This window comes from Phaethon aethereus (genome assembly GCF_964289735.1).
Source record: "Phaethon aethereus genome assembly, chromosome: 17".
Lineage (NCBI taxonomy): Eukaryota > Metazoa > Chordata > Aves > Phaethontiformes > Phaethontidae > Phaethon > Phaethon aethereus.
Genome location: NC_138593.1, coordinates 10,193,946 through 10,207,969, shown reverse-complemented (window position 1 = coordinate 10,207,969; position 14,024 = coordinate 10,193,946). Strand labels below are relative to the sequence as shown.

The window sequence follows — 14,024 nt, the reverse complement described above, 5'->3', positions numbered from 1 at the left end:
AACACTGCTAAACTTACTTCGTCAGCCAAAATCCCTCCCTTGCCTAGTGATCTCTGCTGAATTGTATGTTGTTTGTTGAACTACTTTTATGGCTCTGCAGGTACTTGTTCACTTTTGAGGAAGATCTTTGAGCAAGAATTGGTGCGTATGTAAAGTTTCAAAGTCAAGCACACACATAAACTTGACTGTTAATGACTAGTAAAAGCCATGTCGCTGCTATTTTATGCTGAAATGGGGGGGCATCATACTGCAAACATGATTGAAGTCGCTGTGGTTGTGATGGTCAGGCTTCTTCAGTCAGCCACAGCGGTGCAAACATTTGTGTTGCACAAGCAACTTTTTACCATAGTACCATTCACCAGCTTAAACTCAGATTAGTTTTACTATAATAGAGGGATTTTTTAATGTGGGTTTTTTTTTTTTAAATAAACAATCTGCCTCATTATTTACAAATATACCCAAAGTTGGCTTTATACAAGGCTTCACTGAAATACTGTTGGCTTTCATACCTCGAGGGAATTATTGTACGTTTAGAAATAATCTCTTCAAGTTAGATTAGAATTTAGCATTTTCTGAATAAAGTTTACAGTAATAGTATACAGTCATATTGAATAAAACTTGTGCTTTAATGGGCCATTTATTTCACTTTTTAAACTCTGCCTGTGCTTCTGACAGTTTTTAGGATTACACACTATGAGCTTTGTTACATTAAAATTGCATATCGTGTTGGCTGGCAGTATGAAGTGTGCTCCTGCAGTGGTAGCAGCTGTTTGTGCAAAAAGTATCAGAGAATTCTAATAAATGCCTTGAAAATAATGCTCTTTCACTTGCTTGTTTAGATAGTAAATTCTCCAGAACTGATGTCATTGTGTGCGTGGGTGCAAACAATGAAAGCTCCCCAATTGGTGCCTCAATGTATTTCCACAAAGCCAATAAACAATAGCAACCAGAAGTATGTTTGACTAATATTTATTTGGTTTTGAGTTCCTTTGCGGCGAAGCAAAGCTGCATGGCATTGTCTTCAACACAGTTTAAAGGACCGTGTGGTCTTTTCCTCTCTGCAGTTGATAGTATACTAATATTATATATTCTCTTCAGAGGTTACTGTATTACTCCTGTGTAAAACAAAGGAAATTGTTACTTGAGGCATCTCAAATGTTAGCATTTAAGATATTCTAACAAGATCTAATTTTCTTCAATCTAACAATAGCAATGTAATACTAGTTTTCATAGATGACAAAGAATATGTCATCTTTGTAAATCATAGTAAAGAAGGTGTATGAACTGATCCCTTAGCATGGAATTAAGTTATTGTAACTCCCACTGTTTTCTGATGTTAATTTTGATTTCTTTCGTAGCTCACTAGACGCTTGCCACCAATCAAGGAGGCCAAGCCCAGGTTGCAAAAGCTGTTCCGTGACTTCTGGTTGTATTCGGTGCTGATGGGATTTGCTGTGGAAGGATCAGGTAGTGTAAATTCTGAGTGCAACATTGCTGCTTACATTTAAACTCTTGATGAATGCTAAGTGTGCCTGTATGCAAACCATTCACAGTAGACTGAAGAAAACTTACAGGCATAAAGACGCTACAAAGCAAACAGCTTACGTGACAGTTCTCTGGAACGATGTTTTTACATCTTTGATGTTTTGCTATGAGATTTGGCACAGTACAACTTGTACTTGGGTTTTTTTCTAAGTTAATAGCCGTAGTTAAGTATGAGTTTTGATAGTTCCTGAAATGGAAGATCAGACACATGGGGTATGATGGTAATGAAGTAGAAGCTTCTTATCCAGTGGGAAACTTCACTTGGAATTACCTATAAATGTTTATTATGTTTGGAACGTGGAACGCTTGTGTTGAGTGTTTGTGGTTAAGTGCATGAAAAATTTGCCCTAGGAAGAGTGCAAAGCTTGCTAACGCAAGACTTTGTGAATCTTAATATTGTTTTTCTCTCCCACCCCACCGTCTCCTTTATCCTTGTGCCCCAGGTCTCTGGCCAGAAGAATGGTATGAAGGTGTATGTGAAATTGCCACCAAGTCTCCATTACTCACATTTCCCAGCAAAGAACCACTTCGGTCTGTTCTTCAGTACAATTCTGCCATGAAGAATGATACTGTGACTTCTGTAAGAATTAATTTCTTCTATTATCTCCTTCCATAGTATCTGTCAGTGTTAAATGATATGGTAATCGTGACATATAGAAATAGCACAATACCCCTTGAACCTGCCTCCTATTAGTGAAAAAAAGCTTTTTTACACTACTGTTATGGCAGCAGTGTACATAAATGGCTTGAGGTTAGTTTTACTGGTGTTAATAGAAGCGTTTAGGGTGGTAGCTACACTGTTTTGATTAGGTGTAGAAACCAAGTCTTTGTGGAGATGGGAGCCTTTTAATAATTTTTCATTCTTTTTGTATCAGACAGACAAAACTTGTGCTTATTTAAAAAGAAATCAACAAACTTTGGAAGGAAAAACCACATTCAGTCTTTCAAAGAAGTGTTAAGTGAGCTTTTTGCCTTTTTATCCTCTGGCTTGGTACTGGTATACTTTTCTCCCTAGTGTTTGCAGGATAGATTTTACCTGAGGACTATTTATAGAAGCAGCATAAAGTGGATTGAAGAGTTGCAGCTTATGAAATGTCTTTGTCTGGCTCTCAAATAATACAGAAATCTGAAATTGTACCTAGATACTTATTTCTGTGACATTAAAGAATGGCACAACAGATCCATGAAGTTTGAGAAGCTGGACAACATTGATCAAACTTACATGCATTGGGTGTAGGAATTGTATTTCTTCATTGGTATAACTGCATGGAAACTAGCAGTTATTTCAGCAGGGAGCTTGACTCCAGTATTTGTGTTTAATTCTGTATTGGAAAAATTGTGACTTGCTGAGTCAGAGCATGGTGGTCATGGTCTGCAGACAGAAGCATCCTGGCATATTGTTTGTGAAGGTTAAGAAATAAACAGAGTAATAGCTGAAAGCAAATGTTTTCGGAACACAAACTAATATAGTACTCCCGCTTCAGATAACTTCATGTATTCATCTCTAGGCTGAATTAAATGAATTGCGGAGTACCATAATAAATCTCTTGGATCCTCCTCCGGAAGTGTCAGCGTTGATCAATAAGTTGGACTTTGCCATGTCTACCTATCTCCTTTCTGTTTACCGCCTAGAGTATATGAGGTATATATATACTTTTTTCACTGATGAATTTAAAAAAAAATAATTTAAAAATTGTATGTTCAAGTCAGAATTGCCAGACACTAAGGTAAATGAGAGTCAGTATTTTGAGTCACATTAGCTCTATTGAAGATTCAGGACTGTGATTTCATTTGCACAAAAATGCCTTTAGTGTAGATAGAAGGTATGGAATAATACAGTAGGCCCCGAAAAATGGGATCTCCTCTGCATAGCAACTAATAGAAGATGGACAAAAGGCTTCTTCAAAGGAATGTCTTGCAAGTGTAAAATACCCTCTGCATAGAGTCTTGTCATTGCACCTCTGAAGGATAGTGTAGACGCTTGCCTATTCTGTGAGATTAGTGTAATGTAGGAGCTGAGAAATTTTTTTTGTAGTGTACTTTTTTCCCCTCAGTAGTGTGCATTGGGTTGTAGTAATCAAACATACTGAATTCACAGACTGTTTCGTTTTTTTAAGTGTACTTATTAATACTGTTCAAAGAAGTGTATAGCTGAAAGCTGAGGTGGAGGTCTAGCAGTGAGGAAAGTAGGAAGAAATTTCTCCGTCATGTTTTTACTTTGACAGTAAGTGACAACAGGGATGACCATTTCCAGAAACATCTTGGCTGTACTTGAACAATTTTTTAAATAAGTGATATTGCTATCATATGCAAATATAACAAATACAAAGCCTGTAGAAATGCCAAAGATTGTACCATGTTTATGTTTGTGGTGATTGTGTAAGTACCTCATCGTCAGGTTTCCCACTCCTGAGGTGTGAAAGTTATTCCCTCGGTGACAAACAGGTGTTTTATGATCTGAGCCCTGTTAGTTGAATGTGGAAACAAATAGCAACACTGGAGACTTAAATTATTATGAAATGAGCCATGACCATACGTGTGTGGTGTGTACTGTGACGTTAAAGTACATAGACTTGTGATGAAGATGTTTAAAAGAAAAGGAAAAAAAATCAACCCTAAAACAAAAAAACAAAACAACCCACAAAACTCTTCTTTTCCTAGGGTGTTGCGTTCAACTGACCAAGATCGCTTCCAAGTCATGTTTTGCTATTTTGAGGATAAAGCAATTCAAAAAGACAAATCTGGTAAGATTACCTGTCTAGGTTATCTTGCAACTTGAGATACTAGGAAGTTATCTCCAGGCATGCAAAACTAAAACAAATCAAGCAACTATATAACAAAATTAATTGCATTCACTAGCTTGTTGCTTTATTCTTGCCAAGAATGCTGGTTTTGTTTTGAAACAGCTTGGTTCAGTGTTGGCTGAGTAAACATAAACACTTTTTAACTGTTAAACATGGTTTATAAAGCAAATGTAATTCTGATAATCAAACCTGTCACTTCTCTCGATTCCTCAGGCATGATGCAGTGTGTGATAGCTGTTGCTGATAAGGTGTTTGAAGCTTTCCTGACAATGATGGCTGATAAAGTAGGTTACATGGAAACTAAGATTTTGAATTTATATAAATGTTCTCATTTCAGTTTATGAAGGTGTGCTTGTCTTTTTCCTTAAAAACTTCATACTTCTCTTTGGCATGCTATTTAGCCTAAAACTAAGGAGAATGAAGAAGAGCTGGAGAGACATGCTCAGTTCTTGCTGGTGAATTTTAACCATATTCACAAGAGGATCAGGAGAGTTGCAGACAAATACTTATCCGGTCTGGTAGACAAGTGAGTACAGATTTAATTTTCCTGTTCTCTTTTCACATTGACTGCTTAGTGATTACTTATGCAGTTGATGACGACAATCAAGTGGATTTCTTGGCTGGTACTTCTACTGAAACATCTCCTTGAAAAATAACATTCAGTAGTATTTTTAACCTGGGCTCTGAAACCGCTGCTTAAAATGTGTGTGTCTGCTTAGTATTCTCATGGATGGAATAAAGCAGAGTGCCCATGGAATAAATGCAACCTCAACTCCTATGAAATAGCTCTACTTCGTTCGGTCTTGGAGAGCTTTTGACTGTATTGAGCTAGACTGTTGTGAGCCATGGCAAGCTTTGTGATTTCTGTTGAGTATGAGCTTACCTAGTGATGTATATAGCTAACTCTTTGAGCAGCTCCATTTCTCGATAAGATAATTTCCTTCCTCAGCTCACCATGGTTATTGCGTTTCTGAATCCTGTCTTGCTCTAGATTTCCTCACTTGTTGTGGAGTGGAACTGTGCTGAAGACTATGCTAGATATTCTGCAGACACTGTCGCTGTCTCTTAGTGCAGTAAGTTCCTTTTTCTTTCATAGAACTGATATTTTTTTTTTGCTTTGTTTTGCACTTATGTGATACTTATTTGAATTCTTAGTGATAAAAGCAAAACAAAATTAAGATTGATAAAATCTTAATTTTAAATTCTGTGAAATAAGAAGTGCTAGAAAGTTGTTGTCAAATGTGTTTCAGAAAGTCAAATTTAGCATCAAGAATAAAACAGAGGATTACCAATTCTGGGTTGTAACTGTAGAACTGTCTCATTTGAAATAAGAATTTGGTGGTGTTTGTCTGGTTTGTGGGTTTTTTTATGAATTATGGTTGTCAGATTATATTCTTTGCAGTCTGTGTAAGTGTATCCATATTCCTTAAATTTATTACATATTAGTATTTTTGAAGATGGAAATGCCTTAGAGAGTTTTGTTTTTGTACTAAATGTTGAGGAGAGGGCTTTGGATTTTTAAAAGTATTTATACTAAAACCCAAACGATTACAAAGTTTCTTTTAGAGATGTTCAAATTGACTTTAAGAGCAAATATTAGCAAAAGGTTTTGGTGAATCAGGCTTCTTGTTTGGGGAGAGTGCTACTTGTAGTGTTCAAATTAAGTGATAGTGAATTTTATCTTGCTGAGAGTTGGTAATTGTTTTTGTTTAGGACATACACAAGGACCAACCATACTATGACATTCCTGATGCTCCATATAGAATAACTGTCCCTGACACACATGAAGCCAGAGAGGTAGGTGGTCCTCCTTGATTTATCAAAGAACAAAATAATGCCTGATTTTTTTTTTATGTCTTGGAGATAAATTAGTGAGCTACTCTGAATGGTCCTTTTTTTAAAATACTTCCCTAGACAAGTTTTTTCAAGCAGAATATGACACTTGGTATTTATGTTTTTCTGAATCTTAATATTTTACTTGACTTGAAGTGTGACAGTTCTGTGCTTATCAATGGTACATTTAATTGTTACAGAAAATTTTAACTGTATCGTGTTGCTGCAACCGTCTTACTCCCTGTGTTACTTATTACACCATTAAAGCCAGTGCCTCCTGTTAAATGTCCTGTATTTTACTGATTGTATTGATGCTTTCTAATTCTAGAGTATAGTCAAGGATTTTGCTGCACGCTGTGGGATGATTCTACAAGAAGCGATGAAATGGGCTCCCTCTGTTACAAAATCTCATCTACAGGTAATGAGCCTGCTTCTGTGAAAATTTGATTTTTATAGATCTTCAAAATTAGAATTAAATTAGGTGGGGTTTTTTATTTTTCTGGCTATTCAAGCATAATGTAAAATTTTCTGTTGCTCTAAGATTTCCTTCATAATATTGACAGAGGATAATTAGAATTTTTTTATTTGATGTGACTTTTCATGTAGTCCAAACCTAAGTATCCTGAAAATAACAGGTTTGTAGACAGTTGATCATTCTGGATTTACTTCAGAAGTCAGAATTTGGTATAGTGGAATCATCTGCTTAGCAAAGTTTGTTTAGAGCTGCCACATTAGCTGAAAATATCAGCTGGACTGAAACGTGTGATTAGGATGTAAAACTTGTTTCTTGTTTCCCTCTTGGGAAGATGTTCTTTTCTGCCTTTATGGTTTTTTGTTTTGTGTTTTTGGTGTGTTTATTTTTTTTAAATACAGAGAAACACTGCTAGTAGATGAGACCACTGTAAACTACAGACTTTAATTTGAGCATGAGTGTAGTGAATGGTCACATGTGGCATAGTTCAGTAGAAAGCAGTCATAAGACCACCAGAAAAGATTACAAAAGGCTATTTATTATGTACTAGTAAAATAAATAAAATACCTTTTATGTGAACAAAAAGTCTCATTATAGCAAAATGTAGGTCTCTTCTAATCCTTGGTGAGTAGCTGAAGAAACTACGTAGTCCAGGTTAATCTTTCTAGAGGTGCCTAACTTAGTGCTGATAACAGAATTTCTGGGGAGGCTCAAGATCTTGGACACTGCAAATCTACCTGAAGTTTATATTTCCTTCCCTAAAAAAAGAACTCCAGGGCATTCTATCCTTATGTGAAAGGATAACTAATTATATTCCCTTCTTCCATGGACTCCAAAACACTTCCTTTTGTAAGGTTCTTCTTGTGAAAAGCGATTCATTTTAAAGAAGACCTCAGCCTTCAAGTATCTATGTTGATAACTTTATCCTTTTACAAAATGGAATAAGTCTTACTCTTACGTATTTAGGAGGACGTTCAGAGTTTGTTATTGCTGGGGGAACAGTGCCTAAAAGGAATGAGTAGAGACAATCTGTTTGTTGTCAGGTATATGTGTAATTAAGTTTCTGGTAGTTTATGATGATGCAACACTTGCTTATGAGCTTCCTTGTTTTGAAAAACACAGTAGTTTTCCAACAAACTTTTTTTTTTTTTTTTTTTTTTTTTTTTTTGTCAGGAGTACCTAAACAAACATCAGAACTGGGTATCGGGTTTGTCCCAGCACACAGGACTGGCTATGGCTACAGAAAGTGTTTTGCACTTCGCAGGCTACAACAGACAGAACACCACTCTGGGCGTGAGTATTGGACACAATTCTTGTTTGTTCATTTGTGTACCTGTAGAGCTATCATGCTAATTTTACAAAATTCAGTATAGCCACATAACACAGATTTTCTAAATTATCTTTGTCATAGCACTTGAACATCACTTGAAAGTGATACCTCATATCAAATCAAGGTATCTGCCAGTCATGTTGTTCTGTAAAATACTGAAAAGTAAGATGGTAACAATCAAGAAAATAAAACTGTTATCTAATGCTGTTTAAGAGTTTTCTATAGATGATTTTTAATTATTGGAAAGTAGTATCTTTGTGTAAGGCTGAAATGAGCTGCTTTCTAGAATAGTAACGTAGATGAGTGTCAGGTGACACCCATTTGCTCTGAGTTTTACATAGGTTCACTCAAAACATGCTTTTGCATTGAACATTTTATGCAGTTATATGCAGTTTTTTACAGTTCATTTTTTCTCATTTGTGGTTCTAATTTTTGATCTCCTGAAGAAACATCCAGTAGAATCTGTTGTATCATCAGCCAGCTTGTTTTCTAGCAGTTTTCTGAAACTGCCTCCACTCCCAGCTTTAGCAGGGTTTCCTTTTGGTTCTGTTAGTGTCCTTCTAGACAGTGCCAGTCACTAAATGTAAACAGAGTAAAGAACTCTGAGGACTCAGGAAGGCAGTCACATAGTTCCCTAAAGGGGCAAGGTGAAAAAACTGATAGAAAAAAGACTATGCTGGCAGAAACTAGAAACTTTACAACTGGAAAGGAAAGAAGAGAAACAATTTTCTCATTTTCTTAATATATTAACAGTATTTGTTTTTATTAAGGCCCTCCTGCATGTCAACCAAGTAACAAAAGCTCTTTCAGAAAGCTTTCAAATTGCTATGAGTTTGTTTTGCTTTATTCCTGTGGACTGGACATTGCTAATGCAAAGATGATAGTACACAAATTTTATTTCCAAGATGTGTAATAAGAATAATTCTCAAAAGTTTATCTGTTGCTCAGCCAAGCTAGCCATTAGCAGTACTGAAGCAAAACATTGTAGGAGTGTTGAATTTTTGGTGGTTTTGCTGGCCTTGTATATTAGTATTAAATACTCATTATAAAAAATTCATTTTACACTATGAGGAATCATTCTTTTTGTTTGTTTGTTTGTTTTTGAGGAGACACCTCTGAGTCACAAATTCCTGAGTGCTTCTGCAAAGGGAAACATGGATTACTAGCGTACTTATTAAAGACAGGGACAAAATCTTCTTTCCAGCGCATTACTGTCAGTTCAGCAAACTGTTGCATGGAGAGGGCAGAACCAAGATCGCATCTCCTCTTCTCTCTTCTCCCTTACCTGTTCATGAAAAGGGAGCAGCAGTCCCAGAGATTATACCCTTTATATGGTTTGGGTTTTTTGTCTTTCAAAAAGTATATCCAACTATATATATATTTCAAACTGTATCCATGGGATAAATGCACATGTTCCGTATTAACTTTTTATCAGTCCTGGTACTGTTGTACCTAATAGTCCTGATACTATTCTGATCATAAGCATAAGGAAAACTGAACTTAAAACATGTGTGAAGGTATAAAAAGAAAAAAAGACAAACGATTGGATATGAACAGTGTAAACACCTACATGTGGTCTGGTCATAGGCAACCCAGCTAACTGAAAGACCTACTTGTGTGAAGAAGGACTACTCCAACTTCATGGCTTCTCTTAACTTGCGCAACCGCTATGCAGGAGAGGTAAGTACAGGATTTCTCATGAGTGTGGAGTATCCATGAGCTCTGGCACGGCTTTTCAGGGGATGATGTCCCTTCCAACCTAGATTATTGTATGGTTCTATGTTATTTTAAGCACAGATAAAGGGTATAATTTTCGTAGGTTATTAAATAGATCATGTTACTGTTGGTCTTGCAGAAAGTTCTTAGATTGCACATAAAGCTAAAGATTTAGCAAAGTAGTAGAAAAAGATGTCTCTGTTCCTTAATCAGCACATGACCAATGCTAAACTAAATTCCTAAAAATATTGTTCCCTATTGAAAAACCCATTATATTTTACAGGTTTCTGGAATGATTCAGTTCTCAAATGCTACAGGACGAACATCTGACCTGAATAAACTGATGGTCAAAGAGCTGAATGATGCCCTTGAGTCAGGCCACACTGAATTCTACACCCAGGCCATGTTTAAGTTGACTGCACTGCTAATAAGCAGCAAAGGTAATGAAAAACAAATGGGAGTTCTGCTTTCCATTCTGGCTGTGAGTGCCAAGAGTAATGAACTACAAAAACTATCTGTATACAAACCCGGTATGCATCAACTTGAAGCAAAACTGTGATTTGAGGTTTTTTTTCAGTTAGCCTTCGCTTCTAACTTAAACTAGAAGCTATTTATTAGGAATTGATTTTTACATACTGTGCACATCAATTTCATGCTGATGTGAAAAGCATTTACTTATTTTGTTGGAGAAATCTGAGTGTATGTTTGTTTTCAGACTGTGATCCCCAGCTCCTTCATCATCTGTGTTGGGGACCCCTGCGAATGTTCAATGAACACGGCATGGAAACAGCAATTGCTTGCTGGGAGTGGCTGCTTGCTGCCAAGAATGGAATAGAAGTGCCGGTACGAAGCTGTTTAACAGCTCTTCCTCTGCCTGTGCAAGGCGAGGGAAGAGAAAATTTTGAGAGATTCACGGCTACTGTGAATCTGTATTAAGTAAGGATGTTAAATGCATTGTTAATCACTTTAGCCTGCCAGGAAATCTCTGTTCATGTGTTATTGGAAGTCTGAGCGCCAATAGTGGACTGTGGGAAATGGATTTTTCTCAGCAGCAGGAATGATACAGCAAAGGAAAGCTGTTAGGATCTCAACTGTGCAACTTACTTTGCTGCTGAGATGCCAATGAATCAGGTTCTAAACTACAACAGTTTATAGAATGGTGTTTCAAAAGAAATAGAAATCACCCTGCTCATCAGCCAGAGCCTCTGTTATCTGGCGTTGCACACTTGCTTAAAAAATGGGTTTGCAAGTGTCCTAATCCTGTAACAGGCTAGACCAGCTGTATTTTGTGAGATGGCGATAAATCTAATAGCAATAAAGCAACTCAGCATGGTGTAGTGAGAGCCCACACACAGCTGGGGAAGCTGCCTCTGGTAATTGCTCCAGTTAGTGAGCACTAAGTGTTTCACTTGCTGGAGATAATCATCAATCTAAATTTATTCAGGTCAGTTTACATCCACATTTCAGTGTTTAACTTCTTAAGGTTTCATTTTTTTCTCTTAGGCTTCTGGAAAATTTCTTTGTATCTTGTTGAGGAGATCAGATAAGCATCCTTGGTTGCTGGGCCTCCTTTCTACAAAAGGATGCTGCTCCCTAGAGCAGGTTCAGAAAGTTGAATTACGTACCATCTTTATGTTGTGCGCTTCATCAGCTGTCTGTGCTCAGGGGCCAGACTGTGTGAGAACCTGGCATATGCTTGTCTCTGCTGTCCTGGTGCTAGAGGCAGTAACCTTTAGAAGAGGGGAAGGAAGGACAGCACCAGGTGATCTAAAAGTTCAGTCTCCTCAATAAAATACAGTGCTCTTCTGGTGTTGCTCTTAGTCTTTCTGTTACTAGCTGAACTTCTGTGCAAGTCTTTCTTCCCTTTGTAATTTAGGATCTGAAAGAAACATTTTATTGCAGGTGGGGTTTATAGACCTGTTTCTGCCTTTTCTTTAATGTTGCAGTGAATTTTAATTGATGTATTAGATTCTTGTGTGCCCTGTGGAGAAAGATTGTGCTTTCCGTATAAGAAGTTGTTCTTGAAACAGGAAAAACTGTAATCCTCCTTTTTGCAGTTCATGCGGGAAATGGCAGGAGCCTGGCAAATGACAGTGGAGCAGAAAGTTGGCCTGTTTTCTGCTGAGCAGAAAGAAGCAGATCCATTAGCAGCCTCAGAAGAAAGCCAGCCAAGGCCTTGTCCGCCAGAGGTGACCCCACACTACATCTGGATAGAGGTGTGTATTTCTTCTGAACGTCGCATGTATGGCGGTGTTGCAGTGATGCTGTGATTAAGCTTCTTTGCACTATTTGTTCTCATGATTTGGGAAGGGAGTGGAGTCATGATGGTAGTCCCTCTGCCTCAAAGCCAGGAGACATAGTCTTTTTAGATGAGCATAATAATTGAGGAGTAGAAAGGTGTTTGAAGCAGAATAGACTGGGGGTTTTTTGAGATGAAAAAAGGTCAAAGAAAGCACAGCATATCTTTCTCTCTGTCTCAGTTTTTGGTGCAGAGATTTGAAATAGCCAAGTACTGCAGTTCTGACCAAATAGAGATCTTCTCCAGCCTGCTCCAGCGGTCCCTTTCGTTGAACATTGGAGGGGCAAAAGGCAGTTTGAATCGGCATGTGGCAGCAATTGGACCCCGATTTAAGTGAGTAGGTTTGTTTTTTTTCCTTGGTGGAAGAAATAATGTCATAGAGGGTTGGGAGAAAAAACCTAAACACTAAATGTGTTACTTGTCCTTGGCTTCAAGTGGTGAAAATTCCTTTAAAAATCTGGAATGACGTAGAGTCTAAGCTCTGTTTTCAGAGCAGAAATAGCTTCACTTTAGCTTGAAAATAATTTTTGGTGCTTCAGAAAACTTCATGGGATAATTTCGTGTAGTGAATTGCCTGCATCATGGGTCCAGTCAATGTATCAGTTGGGGATAATTTCACTCCATCAATTGTTTTCACTTTTTGTGCCTTGCAGACTTCAACTTTCTAAGGTTCAGTAGTCACAGCTGTAGGAACAGACTGATGATAATAAAAACAGTTTGACAAGAGCTCCGAAACAGACACTTTTCAATGAGTTGAATAGAGTTACAGCTGTAGCTGTGGTTTGTATGGTGTTGCGTTGGTCACCGTTTTAGGAATGCCAAAATGTTCATTTTCTAACTATTTTGCTTATTAGGTTGCTGACTCTGGGGCTGTCTTTGCTGCATGCTGATGTGGTTCCAAATGCAACTATTCGAAACGTTTTGAGAGAAAAGATTTATTCAACTGCCTTTGATTATTTCAGGTACTGTTTTATGTGCAACTTCTCACTGAAAGTGTGTGTGTGATTTCCTGAACCGCCCATGATACTTCAAAGCATCAGCTGTCTTTCTTTTCTAGTGATTTAACGTCTTCCTTTCCTTTTTTTCCCATTTTAACAGAAACTTTTCTTTTCCTTGTGCTTTTGTGTAGCTCATCTCAAAGAGGCTTAGATACAAGTCCCAGTTTTTATGGGTGGTTTATAAAGCAGTACCTTCAGGAATGTTTCTGTTTCTTTCTTTCCTTATTTTGGAGTTTATTCAATGCTCAAAACTGTACCTAGATTTATAAGACGTAAAGAATTGCTGTTACAGAGTGTGTGGCTAAAATACAGTTTCACTGTTTTGAAAATACACCCACAATGAATCTGATTATTTCACCATTTGAGATGGGCACAACAGAACATCATATAATTGATAGGAATGTCTGAATGTGAGAAGGTCAATCAGTCATAACATTAAATTTCAAATGAATCCAAGATGCTGACAGACTGCTGCTTAATTTTAAATTATAATAGGAAGTTGGTACTCTTCAGTCAGACAGAATAAAGCAATGAAGATAAAATGTAGTGATGTGTAGTCTCGTCCTTGCAGATTCTGGTCAGAATAAGGAATATCACTTGATTAGGATTTTGTGGCTTTTGTATTTTTCTAATACATTCAACTTCACATTATTGGTGTGATTTCTTTAAGTTGTCCCTCAAAGTTCCCTACACAAGGGGAAAAGAGGCTTCGTGAGGATATCAGCATATTGATCAAGTTTTGGACAGCGATGTTCTCAGACAAGAAGTATCTGACAGCCAGCCAACTCGTGCCGCCTGGTGAGTTCCTTTATGTGCCATTTCAAAAGTCTGTTGTTTCTTTGACTGGATTCTACATCATATCTGTGCACTGTTGTTAGATAATCAAGACACCAGGAGCAACCTAGATATCAACGTTGGATCTCGACAACAGGCTACACAAGGATGGATAAACACTTACCCTTTGTCCAGTGGCATGTCAACCATATCTAAAAAATCAGGTATCTTTTTTATTGTAACCAGCTCATTG

General features: G+C 37.3%; 1 protein-coding gene across 1 annotated transcript in view; it reads left to right on the top strand.

Moving 5' to 3' along the window:
* Window positions 1–14,024, top strand: part of PI4KA (phosphatidylinositol 4-kinase alpha) — a gene marked incomplete at both ends in the record, with an annotated part of 61,787 nt that overhangs the window by 32,412 nt on the left and 15,351 nt on the right. Inside the window, 18 exons of the mRNA XM_082007645.1 lie at window positions 1,359–1,467; window positions 1,989–2,125; window positions 3,054–3,187; window positions 4,207–4,289; window positions 4,563–4,633; window positions 4,751–4,875; window positions 5,341–5,422; window positions 6,063–6,146; window positions 6,511–6,600; window positions 7,828–7,947; window positions 9,572–9,664; window positions 9,984–10,140; window positions 10,416–10,543; window positions 11,758–11,916; window positions 12,181–12,332; window positions 12,854–12,961; window positions 13,668–13,795; window positions 13,876–13,995. Coding sequence (XP_081863771.1) covers window positions 1,359–1,467; window positions 1,989–2,125; window positions 3,054–3,187; window positions 4,207–4,289; window positions 4,563–4,633; window positions 4,751–4,875; window positions 5,341–5,422; window positions 6,063–6,146; window positions 6,511–6,600; window positions 7,828–7,947; window positions 9,572–9,664; window positions 9,984–10,140; window positions 10,416–10,543; window positions 11,758–11,916; window positions 12,181–12,332; window positions 12,854–12,961; window positions 13,668–13,795; window positions 13,876–13,995 — 2,080 coding nt within the window. The remainder of the gene's footprint in view (window positions 1–1,358; window positions 1,468–1,988; window positions 2,126–3,053; window positions 3,188–4,206; window positions 4,290–4,562; window positions 4,634–4,750; window positions 4,876–5,340; window positions 5,423–6,062; window positions 6,147–6,510; window positions 6,601–7,827; window positions 7,948–9,571; window positions 9,665–9,983; window positions 10,141–10,415; window positions 10,544–11,757; window positions 11,917–12,180; window positions 12,333–12,853; window positions 12,962–13,667; window positions 13,796–13,875; window positions 13,996–14,024) is intronic.